The following is a 19,073-nucleotide window of genomic DNA, read 5'->3' on the forward strand; positions in this document are numbered from 1 at the left end:
TGTGAGTCTGACGGTGCTGCGTTCAGGGCTGCGAGACTTCGAACATGGAGACTTATTTCATGAGAACATTACGCATTATCAAGCGTTTGGTGGAAAGGGTTTGGATACAGTTAAAACTATGGCGCAAAATTTCAATGCAGACTGAAGAAATTAAGGATTTTATTATGAGGCTTTGTTGTACTCGCAAAGCTACATTGAGGTACCACACTGAATGTGAGTTCAGTGCTCCAGGTCCTAGACACTACTTTAGCAAGTACATAAGGTAAATCGCAATACGTACATGAACTCAAGCAAGATTTCACGTCTGATCTGTGAACGCATCTCCAGGAGCTTCACTGTGAAAGCCAAATCGTTGCCGCCCTCTAGTGGCCACCTGTACTTGACAATAATGATGTCTGCAGGGGAGTGTTTACCAACCACACATTGAAACAAAGTGTCAAATAAGGTTGTACTTTTTTAATCATCCATGTTACATATTAGCGGTGTCAACGCAGAGTATACATGTACAAACATCATTTTTCCAAAAATACTGTTGTACATCAAACTGATCTTTAATCAGAGAAAGAAAGCCTTTCCACCTAAAATAACGATCCACTGCCTTTACTTACCCCGCTCTCTTCGTTCCAGCTATGACGAGCACTTAACGAGAAGAAACACACGAATACATTCATCACTAGCTCCTGCAGGGGTCGCCACGCTCCCCCGCAAACCAAACACGGTCACTGAAAAGGATGAGGACCTTAAACTCAACAGTCAGGAATATAGAATGAAGAGACATGAACAGTAACCTTGTGTACTCAGTATAAAATATAAACTCTTGTGGGATGATGTCACCTGTTGAATTAAGCCACAGCAGAGACGACATGGTCACAGTCTCGCTTTGACTCCTTGTTTTCGTACTTAGTGGGTCCTTGAGAGGATTGGGGGGCACTTCCAGAAGACAGGGTGGGACTTCAGCTACAGAGCAAATCGAACACACGCAATCATTGATAACAAAGAACTCAAAAGGTTGGTTGCCTCGGACTTAAGGTTCTGAAGAAACTCAACAGTTTACCTGTGGCTTAGATTCGGCTTCGATGTTGTCACAGCGACACTTCTGGAAGGTTTTCAGGTGACAATGGAGAGGTTGTTTAAGAACCAGATCCAAGTTTCATACGTTAATCTGATCTAATCCAGAAGGTCTCATAATCCCAACAGAACCTATTGAACCATGAAGGGTCCACTGATCTTTATTGCTGCTTGCATTTGTAACTTTTGGATCACCCGGTCAATCAGTCTTCCCTTCAGAATCCCTGAAATTTTAGGGGAATGCTAACAGAGCCACGATATTTTTAGCAATATCCAAAGTGAACTTCCATCATGTCTCGTCTGCCTGGAATGTAGAGTGACGCCGTGACAGCCTGGCACCCATATAGGCACTATGCAACCACATGAAAGCAAATCCGTGGATAAAATAGTGATGTCATCTGTATATAGAGCGAATATATAATTCTGATAGAAAACAAAAGCCCTACTGTGGCTCGTCTGCTCACACGTTTAAATGACAAAAACTGTAGTAACATGTATACAATCGCTTATTAACATACCGGTGACCAGAGGAGATTTAAACCTCCAGACATGTATCTGAAGATACGGTGAGGGAGTGGAGTAGATCCCTGATTTAAACAAACTCGCTCAAAGATTACTGTCTTGTAATGTGACGTCAGGAACCAGATGATGACAGACGTTCATCATCGCTTCTTCTCTGACCCAATTCTGCTTCCAGTTCATGAACTATCCGCTGATTTATGACCAATTAGAACTGCAGGGACTTCAAAAGTGATGAAAGAGTTTAGAAATTGTGACTCAGTATCAATAATAAAACAACAATAATATTTTAAATATTATAAAGAGGTTTGAAGAATAGAAGAATAGATGGAAGATAAATAGTTTCAAATATGCTGCCAACATTGAAATGCATGTAAATATTATGGGATAAGAGATTTTAGGCTTTTAAATGTTCTTCTGTCATAAATAAATTTAAAACCAAAATGTAATCAGTAGTACAAAATGATGAGGAAAACTAATGTATTAAATCAACTGACATAAAAATAGAAATGATTTGTCACTAGCAACAAAAGGTTAGACAATTAGTGCAAAAACATTATTTGATAATTGAAAAAGTGTAAAATAGTCCTTATATCAATAATAATAATAAGTTAGAATATGTAAACAGTATTAAAAGAGGAGGATTAAATCAATGAACGTCAGTGGTATGAGTGGATTCAGCTGTAACATAACGTCTCCTGTTCCAGCATTAGAACGCAGTAATCTTGACATGTGCGACTGTGCTGTTGATGTCTGAATATCGGTGCCTGAAGTATTGAGCTGGAGGTTTAAATGTGCCCTGTCACACTCAGTGGTCGATGCAAAGGCATATTCCAAAGTTAACAGTACAAAGAGAAACACCAGCAAAGAGGGACACAAGTCGTGAGGTCAGGATGACAAAGAAAAGAGGTGAGTAGAGAGTGCAACCTGGGTCTAGAGAAGCGGCTTCTCTGGGTTTGCACTCAACAACGACAGGATTCTTGTGGCGTCTCAGTACACGTTCTCCCACTCCACCAGGTACTGCACCTTCCCCTCCGGTGTGATGCGCCTGGCCAGGATTCTCACCGCCTCTCCTCCAGTCCAGCTCCTGGACACAGTTCCGTCAGGACCTTCACCTATGACTCCCACGCCTCCGCTCCCGCCGCTGGGCTGGTACGGGGGCCCGTTGTGCAGGAGGATGGGCTCGGGCTGCTTCTGCCCCGGCTGGTGGTTGTGTTGGTGAGTGTGATGCTGGTGAACATAATAGTCCCCGTTGGAGTCGAGGGGGTACTGTAGGCAGGGTGGGCTCACTCTGCAGGCGTCGTCCACGCTGGAGAAGAAAGAGTGGGGTGTTTCATTCCTTTTGTTTCACCCATCAAACTGTTAGACCCCCCTGACATGGAGTGCCGGTACAGAGGGTCACTAAGTAGGTCCCATGAGGGACCACTGAAGAAAGCCTCGGCAGCCAAAGAACGACTTCAGATGTGGATCACAGCTAATGCTTCTGCTCTGACTGTTTATATCAGGTGGTTTTCCCCCGAGAGGAGGAGTCTGAAGTCGAAAGACCTGTGAACAACCTCAACCTCAGCTATCATCATCTTCTGAAGACAAAATGTGTCCTCATTTCCACACATCCAACATTAAGCCCTAACAGTTTGTTGAGTCTGAATGGCACAACACCTTCATACACTAATGTCTCATAGAGGTCGGTAGAAACCTGTCGTGGTGGTGGAGACTCCTGGAGAGTGCTGAGTTTCCGTTCAACGTGCTGTGGTAGAGAGCGTACATCCGCTTGGGTGGAGAGCTGCAGACCGAGAGGAGACACAGCAGCAGTTATCAGCCACAGAATTCTAAATGTTTCCCGTCAACAAGGCTCCCAGGGTGTCGCAGAGGAGCGCATTTCAAAAACCAAAAATAACAGGCTGCTCGGGAAGTGCAGACGACTGAAGTCGAATCTATTCATGTTGCTAAAAGTTTCCACACAAGGCCCCACCCCTCCCACGACCTGTTTCATCTCGGGAGCGTCACATCTCTTTGTGCTGAGGAGGCTGTTAATAACAAGCCTGTTTTAAACATGCAGAGACGTCACAGTGGTTATTGTGCAGCTGACAGAAGGACAGGACCCGCGTCTTGCCAAGGGCGGACATGGCTAGCTTGCACTGCCGTCTTTAGCGCGACTTTGGATCCACCTTTGTGGAAGTCATTCACAGTCAGAAAAGGAGGAGAAAGTATTTCAGAGCTCCGTAGTTGCCGCCCATGGTATGAGGCGTTATCTAAATGATTATGAGGCAGAGTGCCATCTTGTGGCCTCTGAAATTGACGACAGCATCATGAAACCTGACTCAGTGACTCAGGAAAGCCTGCTGCCACAAGAACGAGCTACAGGAACCTTCTACCTGCAGCTCAGCATTAAATCCACACCTCATGACCAAGCACACTCATTTACAGCGGGTGTACAAGACATCAACATTAGTCTGTTCAGATTGTGAATGTGAACAGGTCAGACTTGACAGACACTCAATGTTTCAGTCTTTCCCTCACCTCAAGTCGAGTTCCTCATCTGACTTCCGGGAGGTGTAGATATCCGTCGCTCCCATGTAGCCATGGCAACACGGCAGCATGTCAATGGAGCTGGTGGTATCCGGCGCGGGACAGGACTTGACATGGAAAATGTAAATAGATGAGCTCATTTGAAATACAGTGATAGAGGCAGAGAGAGGGGGTCAAGCCATTGAGTTATGAATATTCAGTCTTGTTTATTTACAATCCTGTCGCCATCAAACATCATCGGAGACCTGGCATTCATGCTTATATACCTGTCATCACCGCAGACCCCTGCACTTGTGCAGCGGGACCCAAACACAGAGAAGATTTAACAGAGTGAAGAGTTACAGCGGCTTCTTGGCACAGCAACTCCTGGACCATTGATGCAACTAACAAAGCATGATAATTCCATTAATCTGAAAGTGATTTAATATGAGTTAGAAATCTAGTGTTGTTCCACGCATAAACACTGAACTGTTTCTGATCCAGCCGCTATATTTTAAACTATTTTTTCCAAGTCATTTTAGAGTATTATCCTGCTATAAAGGTGAACAGTTTTCAGTGGAAAAACTCACAGATATGATCATCTAATCTTGGGACAGGGGCCAAACTTTGGGGGGGTGTTTTCACAACTCATTATGTGGGTCAGATGTGGCCAGAGTTGACGACACATTAGCCTGGAGCACATTAACGGATGCGATCAGCCTCCCGTCTCCACCTCATCACTCTATCTGGTATTGGAGGTCGCTCCCTGACACCCCGACTCATGATCCATGACAAGTAAAAATACCGGAGCATCATCGCAGCCATCGATTACCGGATGTGTCACCCAAAGCAGCTTTGCTCATTTGTCATGTTCCGTAACGTGACAGAGGGCTTCGCTATCCTTCCCAAGCATTACTGTTCAGACAGGGGATTATTATTCAGCGGCCTCTGACGTCTGTGCTTTTAAATGCATACGCTTTGTCAATATAGCGCTGTCAAGGCGCCAGCGCCACCTGGCTGAAGTGTAATCGACTGCAAAGTGCATTTGGAAACGATCCCAGGCTAGCAGTAATCCTCCCCATCTCAGCCTCCAGACTACAGCCAAGCTGCTCCCCCATGGAAGACGGAGATTAGCATCAGTGGCTATGATCAGGGGAGGGACGGCGTGGGGCACGCTGCCGCAGCATTACTGTACATGCACATACACCGTGTCATGTAAGAGGAGAGGGAACAATGCAACCTCCACGTGTGACGTCGCCAGATTGGACAAGATCCGCTGGGAGTTGATGATTGTGATAAATGCAGCGTCTAAAGCGCAGATGCTGACGAAATACATGAGCAGGTTTGTGTGCTGCATTTGAATTATACCATTTTAAGTGAGGCAAACACACAACAACCCCGCACCTCATCTATCACACACGCCACCTTCGCTCTCACTTGAAAGCGTCAGCAGCCTTTTAACATAGAGCAAAGAAAAGTGCAGAAGAGGGAGACAAAACAGAGCGAGTGTTTAAAGACTGAAGAATTCATCGCCCTGTCTGACTGACAGGTTATTTGGATCACAGAGAGCTGTTTACGCCACTGCGCGGCGGGGGGAGACATTTTGGGATGAGTTGCAGACAGAAGTACTGACCTCTGTCTCGATGATGCGACGCTTTGATTTTCGTGACTCTGCCCCCCCAGCTTTTCTCTGGCAGGGTAATGACAGCGGGCTGGAATGAAGAAAAACACTGGCATTAGCACAAGAAAAGCCACAAATGCGCAATTTCAGGTGCGTTAATCTTGTCAGGAACGTGGAGGAGTTGAGAAGCGAGTGAGCTCTCGTGGCCTGGTTTTTGATTTGATACTTGACATTGACTGTCACCGACAAATCTGATTAAACATCGCGCACCTGCTTTTAAACATTACCTTACCTGCAAGGTCGGCGATAGAAAGACGACTTTGAGACTGACAGGACAAATCACATGCTGTCTTTCATACGTGATAACGTTGCTGTCCTGCAGAGGGCCACCTTGAGCAGGTAATGTCAAAGATACAACACTCCCTCCTTAGTCGTTCAGTGAACTAGCCAGGTTTTGGCTCCTAATCAATGACACGCATTCAGCATCCCACATGTTCTACACTGAGTCTCTCCTGGATGACTGAGCAGAGAGTCCAGTAACAGGCACCCTGCTCCATATGGCTGATGCCACAGGAGGGTAGAAATGTTAAAGTCACGGTGTGTACGTTGGAGTTTCCAGCTTTCAGGGCTGCTGTTACATGACCCCACCATATTTGAGGTGTTACTGCAAATGAAAATGCACCTTATTTTATGCTGCGCTTCATATTGACAACAAGTGAACGTCTCTACAACAGTTAAATCTTTATGTGCTTGAAGAAGCCTGATTTGATTTCGCTACTTTGAACAACATTTCCCAGCAGGACGATTATAAAGAGTCGATATTAAGTCTCGTCCACTTCACCATTTTAATGAGCAGAGCAATGGAGCCTCATAAGAGGAAGTTAGATGTTTTGAAAATATATGTTTCTTTGATTCATTCATTTGTTTTTTAGTGGTAAATGAATAAAGCTGTAACGGATACAAACACTATGAGGGTGTTTTGTGGGAAAATAAAGATTTGTTTGTCTCTCCTTTGACTTGTGAGTGAACTGTGATAATGACTCAGGGTTCTACAGGATTACGTCTCCAGATAAGAAGAGAATTTCTGTCCCCGCTCTGACCTTCTGCGGTGCGTGATGTTGATGGGCGGGTCAGTGATGAGGGGCGACGAGTCGGACGTCAGCGGTGGAGGCGCTCGGATCTGGAGACCGAAGAGACACTTCTTCTTTTTGATTTCTTTGCCAGAGACAAACCTGTGAAGCACAATGGAGTTCATACACCTGAGCACTGCAGTTCTTTATTAAACCCGACTGGAATCATCACATGACCAGCACCACAACTGCTACATGCCAATGAACATTTTCGTAAACACGTAAATATTTTTCTTTACCATCCTAAAATATGACTTTAAAGTTGTTTTACCACTGTGTCACTGCAAGTAACTTGCCAAAGGCTGCTGCCACCTGCTGTCCCATTGAGCTCACTGACATTAATGATATTTCAAATGCTAAAAATGTATGTTATTATCAAGATTAATGTTGGTCAACAGTACAGGACTCTTTAGATGATTCCCATTATTTACGATCAACTGAACCTCTATATTTCCGGTGGCTGTTTCACTAACAAATCTCTCTGAAAATTGAGCGACTAAACTGGACTGTGGCGTAGACCAGAGTGGAGCCCTCTCATGGCCTGTCATGCGTGGTCTCCTGTGTATTCCTCTCATCACTTGACTCACCTGTCCTTGTGGGAGTTCAGAGCGTTGAGCAGATTGTGACAGCGGTCTTGTCTCGGCGTGTCAGAGAGCTGGAGGACAGACAGGAATGAAGAATCAGAGCAGTGTTTACAGAGCGGACGCCCATTTAACACCAGCCCTAATACATTCACTCACTTTCCTTTACACAACATTATTTTTAATGAAATCTAAATGTAAATGGGCTTGTTGGAGCTGCAGTTGACAGAACAATCCAATTTCAGTCTTCTCTATCAAAGGCAAAGCTCTACTTTTATCTCCTGTTTATACCCAGGGGAGCGGCATTAGAATACAAACCAGATGGTTGTATAATATCAGTTGTCAAAAATGCAATAACAATAACAAATGTTTCTCGCCAACTCCTCTCACTGAGGTTACACTTTAATGCAGCTTAATAGGTTTTATGTCCCTGTTGCTTAAAAAAAAGAAAGTCTGGCAGCATTTCACATCATTTCATCATGGTGCTTAAACAGGGAAATATCAATACCGCGCCCAGGAGCAACGAGTCCCAGTTCTCATTGGTGAAGGACAAGATCTCATGGTCAAAGTCAAAGTATTTCCTCTTGCAGCACAGGGAGAGGTGGTAGAGCACCAGATGAGCCAGATCCACCCTGCAGGACACGATCATATATTGCACATGTTAAAGGGGCTGATTTAACTGATCAGGCTCATGACTTGCTCCATGTACATCATAAGGCTGCCCTTTTTCACTTAGCTATGCGTATGAGATGCAAGACTACGTGAGATTTAGTGAGCTCAATGTATGGAACTTTGCAGACGGACCAGCGTGCTGCTCACCCGGCATCTGCCACTCACGTCTGCAGTAAACACGTTAAAATTGGATCTGAAAGTTGAAAGTAATGAGTGATTCTGTGTTTACATTGTTGTCGTCGCTCTTCATTTGGTGATGTTCGTTTTTTTTTCAAACTTGTCAAGTTGAATATTTGTTGCTGTCATCGACTTTCATCTGTAGACACGCTTCTTGTTATTTCAAGTTTTGAAATGAACATTTTGACAGGAACATTTCTTTTTACCGTTTCACTGAAGGAAGTTTTTTTTGTTATTTCTTACAGTTTTCTTTTCTATACCATTTCAGTTATTTCCTGATACTATGTAATTATTGAAACTGTAATATTACGTCATATTTAAATTAAAAATCTGACCAGCTAGTTTCAAAGGGCCACCTTCACCCAGGGGTGTGGTATGGACATATGTGCAACGCATATGAATCATTTGCAGTTGAGTTCACATCACCAGGTCATGGGAAGTCTCTGGATGGTCTCTGGGCCCTTCGTACACACCGAACACTGGAAGTGATAAAACCTGAAACACATTAAACCTCCAATAAATGGATGGTGATTTATCATTGACCGTACACTTGAAAATGAATATATTTATACAGCACATTAAATGGCCAAAAAGCCCCAGAGGTCCATGGGAACCTGGAATTAAATCAGCTGTAACCTCAGACCAGTTTTTACCGGGTCACCCTGAATCTGAGCTCAGAAATAACATCCTGTGCTTGTTCCTCGACTTAATGTTTGCTCATATCATGTTTGCCATTCAACTCTGAGATCTTCAGCTCCACCTCCTCCCCCTCGGTCAGGTTCAGGAGACACATGACGTCCACCGCAGGTGGCTAATGACAGTGATCATTGGATGGATGGATAGGTTTTATCGCCCGTGTGAGACACCCCTCCACGATCAGCAGCACCCCCGAGTCAGCGCCACAGCGAGAGGTGATCCGTCTTGTCTGCTGTCTGTCAACGTCTCTCTGCTGAGTGCCTCCTTGTAGCACCAATCAGTAACAACATTAACATGCACGCTAATGAGCCTTTAAGCTAATGAAGGCCATAAACCAGTGAGGGGAGCTGCTGAGGCCTTGGTGTCAGAAGCGATGATTGAGTGGTGGATCAGTCTCTGACAGATCTTTGACAGCTCTGCTACAACGTGCGTCACTTTATTTACAACTGCTGCTGCTGCTACAGTCAGTGAATACTTTCACACAAAATACCACCACAAATATTAAACGAACTACTTCTGGTACTACTACAAATACTATTATGAACACTGAAATATATCAACACCACCACTACTAGTACTGCAACTACTACAATGGAGACCTCTACCATAAACCTCACTGCTAAAACAAAGCACAACAAACCCTGACTAATGACTACTACTGGCATGCTTACCACAATTGTTTAGACCAGTGATTCTTAACCATAGGGCAGAGGCCCATGGTTGCCCCTAGAGGGCACCTCTGGACAGAAGTTCAGTTTTAATACACTTGAGCATTTTATGGCGATACTTTCATTTACACTTTACTTATCTTCTTTATCTTAGTTTATTTATGAAAAAAGAAATGATATTTAGACGTTGTTATATTTATTTTATTTTTAATTTTATTCAGGACGTACAGCTTTTCCAATTTTCTGAACAGTATGCATCAAGGGTATTTTTTTTCTTCTTTTTTCCTTTAGTAAATTTGGTGCTGCTGGTTGGACTTCTCAATGACTAACATCTTTGCGCTGATCACATGGTTTCATGTCATTTCACAAGGTTTTGGTTTGTTTACATGTATGGTTATTGAACACAAATGAAATCAGTCATCACACTACTGAATCAGTTCTATTGCTTGAATGGGCCCCGGACCCACTTGTCGTGGAAAAGGTGGGCCCCGAGATCAAAAAGGTTAAGAGCCCCTGGTTTAGACCACAATTATACTACGCTACTGCATTCTAATCAATTGAACAACTGCTAAAACTTATACCACGACCAATAGTATAAACCACTACACATACTCCACTACCTACCTTTCACTACTTCTATGACTACTACAACACAACTCTATTGCTACTACTTCTGCCATTATAACTCTTCTAGTAAGGCGACTTCACACAACTACCATGACCACTACAACACACAATAAGGCCTGCTCTGTGTCTGTATCGTACCTGTCTCCGTAGAGGAGTGGCTTGGTCAGACACTGAGTGCAGGCCTCGTGGAACCACTGACCACATCCGCCGCACTGCAACATTTTCAGGTTCCACCTGCCGTTGACATCAGACAGGACATGACCACACCAGAACATGCGCTCCTTATTTCTCCTGTGTCTGAGGGATATCACTCACTCTCCGGGTCCGGCGCAGTAGCAGTAGCACTGCTGCTGATTGGACAGATGCTGCGGGTCCCAGTCCAGAGAGGTCAGCTGATACGGGAGCCGAAGCTTCATAAACTGCATCAGCCGGGCAAAGCGTCCTCGCTTCAGCGCCCCGCCTCTCTGGAAAACAGTGACCTCACGCCTCAGTGTCTGACAAGTCACATTGATTGGTCGAGAGCAACCCTTCTTGTTCGGTTGTCGGCCGGCGGGAAGGGACGGCGTCTGGACGAGCTGATACGGAGATGACTGATTGATAATTAACCAGGTTCTTTCTTGTCAACAGATCTGGAGCACAAGTGATGGATGGAGTTAAGATGTACTTCGCTCAACTTCCCAGCTTCAGAGCAATCGATTACCGGCATGAATTGTCTATCTTGTTGAGGACCACGTTGTTTACAAATACACAGTGATGATTTTAAAGGCCTGACCTTCGTTGCGACTGCAAAGACACACTGTCGACATATCCAGGAGTCGCTGTCAGCTTCCGGTTCGATGGTCGGCGTGTGGCACTCCGGATGATAGCCTGTAATGGGAGGAAGGAGGCAGAGCGTTTAATTCCTGTGACAGCCAGAGTGACAATAATGGCAGAGCAGCGCTGATGTTTAGTGCTCTGATGGTTTGTTCCTGCAGCGTTTAGAGGGTTTCTTCACTCGCAGGAGGTGGATTTATCTGCTAATGCCTTCCCTTTACAAGAACCAAACGGGAGTGCTCGTGACCTTGCCATCAACCCCAACGTCTTTCTGTTTCTCATATAAAGAGGGACTACCAGGGAATTATAATTAGATGGCTAGTCAATTAAACTGGACACAATGATGTGTCTATTTTGTCTCAGCTATTGGCGAAGAAACGTCCGACCCGTCACTTGAAGTCTGCTTTTCCCGCAATGCCCCAGCAGATGGCACACTCCAGGCCTTTGTACCATCTAGTGGGGAAACAGTCAGTTCACAGCCATCCCTGGTTTCCAGCCACCAAAGCCACTACCCCCTCACTCCATAAAAGCAACAGAAGATTTGGACCCTGCTGTCACTGAGTCCATCAGATTCTTCAGAGGCACCAGCTCAGTGAGTCGTGAAGAAATCAGCTTCCGTGATTTTGCGCCTTTCTTTTGTTGATTCATTTTTTACCTCTGCATTTGTCACCATTAAACCTGGGCTCTGATTGGTGCCACTGTTTAGATTGTTCGACAGCAGTGGCCCTGCTGCCTTAAATATGTTGCATCCCCTGCGCCATACTGTCCTCCGACAGTTAGTCAGTGCTCTACATTGACTTTCCATACAAATCAATAGCTATCAATCAAGTTTAGTGTGAACGTAATAGTGTACCTCCACTCATTGATCTTTGAACACCATTTACTGGTTACGGCTGACGCCACCTTACATCAGCCATAAAACCACCGCTTCATTAGACTTAGAACCTTTGATATCTTTTTCAGAATACTTCACTAGATGATGAGATCACATTTTTTTGAATACGTGTGACGCTGTCAGTCCAGAAAAATGTAAATCAATGTCAATAAAAATAAAATCTAAAAGAGCAAGTAGAAATTGATAAGAAGGAGCGCTCTCTTCACTAACAAAGGTTTGTGGCTGGTAGATAGCCTTCAGTGACCTCGCTTTCAGGCTACCATAATGTTAGTGTTGACTGTGTGGAATATGTGGAATATGTTGAGGTAGTAATCTGCATATGTCAGCTGAGTTGTCCAGGGTGCTAGCAGAACCAAAGCGCCAGTCCACACCTGGTTTCAGAGTTAAAGCATGTTAGCTTCCCAGGCCGTCCTGACCACCACGTCTGCTCTGCAACTGAATGTTTGGCCAGTGAGATTTCAAGTGCTCTTTGCTCATGCAATATTTCCATTTTGGGCAGTGCGGTAGGTGTTAGCATGCAGCCAAACAAAGGGGCCGGGGCACTACTGAGTTGGAGTGGACTCTTGTTCTGCCCAGCTCTCACACCTGCACCTCTGGACTTCATAATGCTGATGCCTTTTGTCGTGGGTTCTGTTTCAGTGAGTCTTTTTTTCCCCTCACTATGTGCAGCCAGACATTAAAAGGCAGGCGGTGAGCAGCTTCAGAGCTTTTTACAACACAACACACAGACAAAACAAAGAGAAGCTTAACATTATTTGATCTGAGATTTGCATTTGGTGACGAGGTTTGAGGCTTTTCGCGAGTAATCTCCGTGTACCAAATGTTCCATATTCAACGACGCCAAAGTAAAATGTGACCATTGTTATTCTGCCACTTCTTTAACAGGAATACATTGTTACATCACAAAAGGGGCTAATTAGTATGCAAAGTACAAAGCAGTAACGTAAGAAAAACCCACACACTGTGACAGTGAACACCGGTTCCAGTGGAAGAAATGAATTGTGTCACATCATCCTCCATGCACTGACTGCAGCCTGGAAAGCAGGTCCCTTCAGCTGGGTGGCCTCAGGACCAGGTCATATGGTCCTGTTGGCTCATGAAAGTTCATCAAGTGAAGGAGTTTAGGAATGTCAATGTTTCCTCCATCACTTCTGATCAAACTGCAGGTGGGGACTACATTCTTTCACTGGGATCTCTTGCCATCATGAAAGAGGGCGAAACCTCTTTACAGCAGTCCCTCACCTTACAAACAGAATTTGATCTGAACGAAAGCTCGTCACCAACCACAACCACACCACAAAAACCAGCCCACTCACGTTTACAAAATGACAAGAGGTTGGGAGGAGAGAGGGTGAATGAGAGCCACCCTGGATGAATAGGACCAACATGGCACCACACAGCTAGACCAGCCCCAGAACAACCTCACCGGAGCTGGAGCTTAAATGGACCAATAATGTGCTAGGTTCCAGTTCCAGTAGCTCATAACCCAAAAGCACTATCAAACCACTGTACTCCAGAAGGGTGAACACGCCTAACTAGGACATGAACAGCTGACTTGTGGTAGCCCTTTGTTGGCGAGTCACCACAAGAAAGGCAACACCTTGGGTTAATCCTTTAACCACACCAGTTGGTGGTTTAACATGTTATTATGTGTTGAGGAGAAGAGCATTTTGTCTTCAGCTGGACGTAGCCAATGGAACATATCATTGCTCCGAGAAGTGTTGTGGAAAAGGTGTTTTAAGTTGAGGGTTGCGTGGACGACAGCATCTCAACTGTCTTTACACCCACGTGGACTGGGAACACAGTCTTTGACAACAGGTTTAATGCTTTGCACCCATCCGCTCCTCAAATCAGCAGACAGCTCAGTTATCAGTGGCTCCCCAAGAGCTCAGAAGGGCACGACTTCCACGTCCAACCATCCGTGACTCACCCTCAGAAGAGCAACAATAAAGAATTTAGCTTTCATTGTGCGAGTGTCGCTTTAAATAATCAAGATCCATCTTCAAAAGACGGCGTCTTTGATCTGAATATATGAATGAACTCCCATGTTCCAAATATACATGTTTCATTTCCATTCCAGTCAGGGCGGAGGTGCAACATCTCAAATCTATCATTCATGACATGTGATTTTCTCTCGTTTTTCACCACCGTTATTTAGCATACTGTGTCAAAGCCTCAAGGACAGCCGGCGCAAGGGAGACGGCCGCTCGACAGTGTGTGATGAGGTGTGTTTCCTTACCGTGGCGACATTTAAGACAATTTATGAGAGGTTCTTTAAGAGGCGGAGCTTCACAAATACAGCAAACTTCTTCCACTCCGGCAGCGACTGAAGCAAACACAAGGAGACAGAGAGAGGGGCAGAGATGAAAAGTGAATGTGTGAGAGACACAAAAACAGAGCGTGAGCAGTCAACACCATTAATTTATGTATATTGATTCACATCTTTGCCATCTCATTGATTTCAGCGTCTGCAGCCGCCTTTTAGATCTCACTTCTGGTGGATACCCAGCCTCACTAGCGACCAGCCCCCTCTTGATGTTTGGAGGTGTGGGGAGCCATTTCCCCGAGGAGCCATTAGTCTAATAAATTGATAAACAGACACTAATGTTCCAATTACATCTTCATACTCCCGCGTCAAGAGTCTCCGCGAGCTTGAAGCACTACACCCCCGAGAGTCTTCTTTTTCAACATGTGATTCGGATGATGTCTAAATTCAGACACAAAGAGGGGAATGAAAGTAGACATGACATGAAAACGATGGGAAAACGGGAGTTTGGCGTCGACAGATGGAATTGGTGACAAGGTGACAAAGAGACTTCGGTAATGATCAAACACCTCCTTCGAAATAGATTTTATGATCTTGTGGAGCCATGCAAACACCTTCCTGGAGCTCAGATAAAGAACTCAGTACAGCTCCAACGGAACGCTGGATTTGAGGAAGACAGATGACAGTATCCCCTAGGATGGGCTTGGAGGGGTCAAACTCCTGCAGCAGGGAGGCAGTTGGGCTTGTTTGGCTCAACCTTTCCAGGGTCAGGACCCTAGATGTTTGTGATAGTGAAACGTTGTCAAATTGTCTCAAAACAAACACAAGTGTCTGAAGACTTCAAAACTTTATACGAGCCCAGCTACAAAGGGTCAGAGGCAGCGGACACCCTGGAGAAGAAGACTCCAGTCTATCACAGGACACAAATAGACAACCTCACACATTTCTGTGTTTTATGTTTCTGTGTTTTAGGACTGTGGACGGTAACCAGAGTGCCCAGAGGAAGCCTGTGCACGCTCTGGGAGAACAGACATATAATCGACCAAGCGAGCTTTGCCTCAGGCTGACCTTGAACCCAGGACCTTCTCATTTTCAGGTTGACTCAAAATACAATGGCTAAAGGAACATAAACAAATGCAACTTGTTTTACAACACCTGGCAATTGTGACTTCAATTGTGAGATCAAGATAATCAGCTTCTGTGCTCTTATTTCGGGTGCAGGTCTTCATTAATTGTTTGTAAGTGCCTCCAGGAACCTCGGTTTCCTGGACAGTCCAAAAGCGTGCAGAGGTCAATTGCTGGCTTGAATTGTGCACATCTGTGAGTGGCTATGTATTTATGTAAGATGAACAGGTGACCTGTCCAGGGTGAGCCCCATCTTCATCACAAGCAACTGAAAAATATAATAGCTCCAGGAGTTGTTTTGGACTGAAAGATGAGCTGTTCAAAGCCTGGCCCAGGGGCCATTTTGGGCTTTTGATCAACAGCTTTCTGAGAATTGAGCTTGTGAATAATGTATAATGTATTTTTACGGTGTAACAAGTTAAAGGACACGAGGTACTCCTGGCCCATGCACTTCTTCACCTCACCAAATCCGTGAAAAAAGATGGGTGCCCTCAGCTGGATCGAGATGGACTTTTTTTACAAGATAAGCAGGGACTTTTTGACCTTTGAACTTCAGGTGAGCCGCTGCCTCACCTGCTGTGGCGCTAATGAAAACAGCAGCTTTGATAAATGTTGGAAACATGTCGTGAACGCAGAGCTGCACCCTCTGGGGTGGAAGTCCAGCAAAGCAACTGAGTCGATTCCTAAAGCAGGACCCGAGAGGAGCCCGGAGCGTAAACCCAAACAACCGCACAATCTCATCTAGTCAAGTTGGAGAGCGGAAAAAGTCCCAACTTTTCACCAGCAGCATTTTCTTCAGCTCAACAAATACAAATTGCTCCCAACAGGAAGCTATTAACTCTTCCAGCTGAGCGGCGCGAGAGGAGAAAAAGAGTTTTCTTACACGAGTGAATGTCCTTTTTCAGCACCCAGAACTCGGAGTTGTCCTCAAATCTCACCAGACAACATTGCTTGACTCCGTCTACCTGGGGAGGGAGGAAGCAAACCAAGAACTGAATGGATGTCGTCTCATAAACACTCGACTCTTCTCTTTTCACTTACTCTTTTTACATTGCCCAGGTACAGTAGTCCATCACTCCAGCGAGCTAACACATCATCTCCTTCACTTACTCCCCCCATCCTGGAGGAGAGGGACGAGAGAGCAGGGCTCATGAGAAATGGAAATCCGATTTATTCGCTGAATACTTTGCAGCCGTCGCTGACAGAAGGGTTTATGGCCACGGCTGGCTATCAGACATGCAGACATCAGAGCACAGGGGTTAAATTCCTCTCCCCCTTTTCTTCCCCATTTAAAAGCATAGCAACACCACAGTGCAAGAAGAGTACACAAGCCGAGGGGAAGACAAACGATCACCGCACACATGAAACACATGAAAAGATACTGCATGATGACTGCTGCTGCAATCCAGTTTGATCACTTGAACGTGCACTTTGGCTGCTCTTCCCCTCCAACTAACTTAACGGGCAGATGCATGTGCCGCGTTACAACCCCCTGCATTTGTTCCAGTGCATGCACATAAGTGGAGGCAGACGCAGTGGACGTCAACACTGGCAATCAAACGGGAATCTGAAGCAGAGTGAAGGGTACCTGTCAAGTCCTTCCCGTCGGGGTCACAGTGATTCCTGGACATGAAACGCTTTCGCCAATCTCCCAATTCCCTGACCACGGGAGAGGCGAAGGAGTGAAAGACACAATAACAAAAAGTGTTGCGGTGCCAAACCGTCAATTAACGCGGGCGAGGAAGCGAGTGTCCGTCCGCTCGTCTGTCGTTCCTCCTTCGCGATGCCGTGTCGATGTCTCCCCCCATCTCCTCCCCCTCCTCGCGCCCCCTCCACCTCCTACTGATGCTATTAAGGCGGGTTTGTGAGAGCAGCGGCTGAATCAAGCCGCCAGAGACGCCATCATCCTGCCTCCCTCTCCTCCGACTTGTTGTGACGCAGACATAAAACAGCCAGATCGAGAGGGAGGGAGATGCTGATTGAGTGGGCTCCAGAAGTGAAGGAGGGGGCTCAGGCTCCAGACCCCGCTGGATCAGGCGGGAGAGGGGCTCGTGCGCGCGGGACTAACAAGGGCCAATTAAGACACCAGTTACGGAGCCGACGCCGTTCATTGGGTTGAACCAGACTGGACAAGTTCGAGGGAACTTTTGCAACCGGACTGGTTTAAACTTATGGGATAGGAAAGCAAAGGCTCTACTACCAGGCCCAAATGGCTGCAAACAGCCTGAATAGATGAGGAATCACTTGCTTTCATTTGGTGAGATGCAGATGTGGTTTGGTGTCAAGTCGGACCGCCACACTACTCCAGCTCTTTATCATTTAAAATGATTACCAAGGCAGATTTCTTCGATTGAACGTTTATTTGTCGCAACGATACAGGCAGAAAATCCCCACGTAATATAACTGCATTGTGTTAGAACTATCATCATTCGCAGTATTTCCTGGAATTAAGTACAGTAACATTCATTTACAATTTAGACATAGATATTTAAATATAGATGTTTTTTCGTCTTATTGAATATATTTTTTCATTAACCATGACTGAGTAAACGACAGTATTATTCTCATTTCAGGTCATCGAGGTTTTGTGGTTCTGGATTGGTGGCAGTGTGTGGATGAGAGGTAAAATGTGGCTCTTTTCAAAGTGAAGGCTACAGACACCTAGAAGGCCACATTTCAAGTTGTGCATACATCGAGTGGTTTTAGTATCTTTTCTACAAGTTAACAGCTCACGCAAACTCAAAGCCTCACACTGGTTGTGCAATTTTGGGGTCTTTATCAAGTTTAAATGGCCTTGAATGTCAGTAATAGACTGTAAACGGTGTCTTTTCAGCCGTGATTACTACTTAAATCTCATCGTCTGGGTTAGATCCAGCTCACTGATTTCAGTTGCAAATATCCATAACATCCATAAACAGGTAAGATTTTGCAGTCTGATGAATGAATGCAGTTTGGAATTCTGTTTGTGTAGGGTGGTGAGGATAACATTTTTCACACAAAAATGTCTTGTCAAACATTATCCTGACCTTTTAATTGCATGTTATGAGTTAGTAACTTTCTGAATTTGAAAAGGAACACAAGATATCGTTCCCAAATTGAACACCAGTTATTTTACGCATCTGTCCACTGAACGGATGAATCTGAATCGTGACTGTAAATAGAGAAATGTAATGGGTGAGAAGCTCCAGCTACTTCAAGACATTCTGAATTTTACATTCTACCATGTCATTACCTAAGAGAAAAAAAACTCTCAGAAAAAAAGGACCTTCCTTTTAAAAACTTACATAAAAAGACACTCGAGCTAACGTCAATATATTTATATTCCTGCACTTGTTCTGGATACCCTGCTAGACAGCTGGGCAGCGAGGATGCCTGTCTAAATGTTTCAGTGTGAGATGGATTCCCGGTATAAACATTGTAGTACTTACTGGGACGAAAGTAGTAAATATGGAACGACACTGACATCAATGAATGACAGCTAGCTGTGTGATGCTAACTGCTCGGGAAGATATCAGATTAACGACATTTCTCACTTGAACAACGTTTATGTGCTGCCTTTGCTATGTTCACACGCCCACCTTGGGTACTTACTCGTATTTTGTTTTAGTCTTACCAAAGTCTGAAGTTTCATCTCTGGTTTGTTCAAAATGGCTCCTGGCGCTTTAAGTGACCGGGTTGCAGTTTGTTCTTGTGACCACAAGGGGGCG

The 19,073-nt window shown here is 45.0% G+C and overlaps 1 protein-coding gene across 3 annotated transcripts; it reads right to left on the reverse strand.

Moving 5' to 3' along the window:
* Window positions 1-450: 450 nt before the first annotated feature.
* Window positions 451-19,073, reverse strand: phf1 (PHD finger protein 1). Of its 3 annotated transcripts, XR_008416653.1 has the most exons (16): window positions 16,955-17,296; window positions 16,408-16,486; window positions 16,250-16,331; window positions 14,215-14,301; window positions 11,040-11,134; window positions 10,583-10,731; window positions 10,406-10,501; window positions 8,703-8,771; window positions 7,936-8,059; window positions 7,434-7,501; window positions 6,817-6,948; window positions 5,729-5,807; window positions 4,108-4,223; window positions 3,284-3,370; window positions 1,055-2,896; window positions 451-957 (listed from the first exon to the last, which is right to left on the reverse strand). XR_008416653.1 is itself a non-coding variant. In XM_053887203.1 (15 exons), the coding sequence occupies exons 2-15, from the start codon at window positions 16,483-16,485 to the stop codon at window positions 2,578-2,580; spliced, it is 1,581 nt and encodes a 526-aa protein (XP_053743178.1). In that variant the 5' UTR covers window position 16,486; window positions 18,980-19,073; the 3' UTR covers window positions 451-2,577. The 3 variants fall into 3 exon arrangements, 2 of the variants coding, with proteins under 2 accessions (XP_053743178.1, XP_053743177.1); XM_053887203.1 differs by lacking the exon at window positions 16,955-17,296 and adding an exon at window positions 18,980-19,073 and having other exon boundaries at window positions 451-2,896; XM_053887202.1 differs by having other exon boundaries at window positions 451-2,896.

The sequence above is a fragment of the Synchiropus splendidus genome, chromosome 15 (assembly GCF_027744825.2).
Source record: "Synchiropus splendidus isolate RoL2022-P1 chromosome 15, RoL_Sspl_1.0, whole genome shotgun sequence".
Lineage (NCBI taxonomy): Eukaryota > Metazoa > Chordata > Actinopteri > Syngnathiformes > Callionymidae > Synchiropus > Synchiropus splendidus.

Coding starts and splice junctions, on each gene's coding strand:
- phf1 (XM_053887203.1), bottom strand. CDS start 16,485: ATGGGGGGAGTAAGTGAAGGAGATGATGTGTTAGCTCGCTGGAGTGAT. Junction 8,772..10,405: donor CCACTCCTCTACGGAGACAG/GTACGATACAGA, acceptor AATGTGTTTCAG/GTTTTATCACTTCCAGTGTT. Junction 7,502..7,935: donor ACTCGTTGCTCCTGGGCGCG/GTATTGATATTT, acceptor TCTGTCCTCCAG/CTCTCTGACACGCCGAGACA.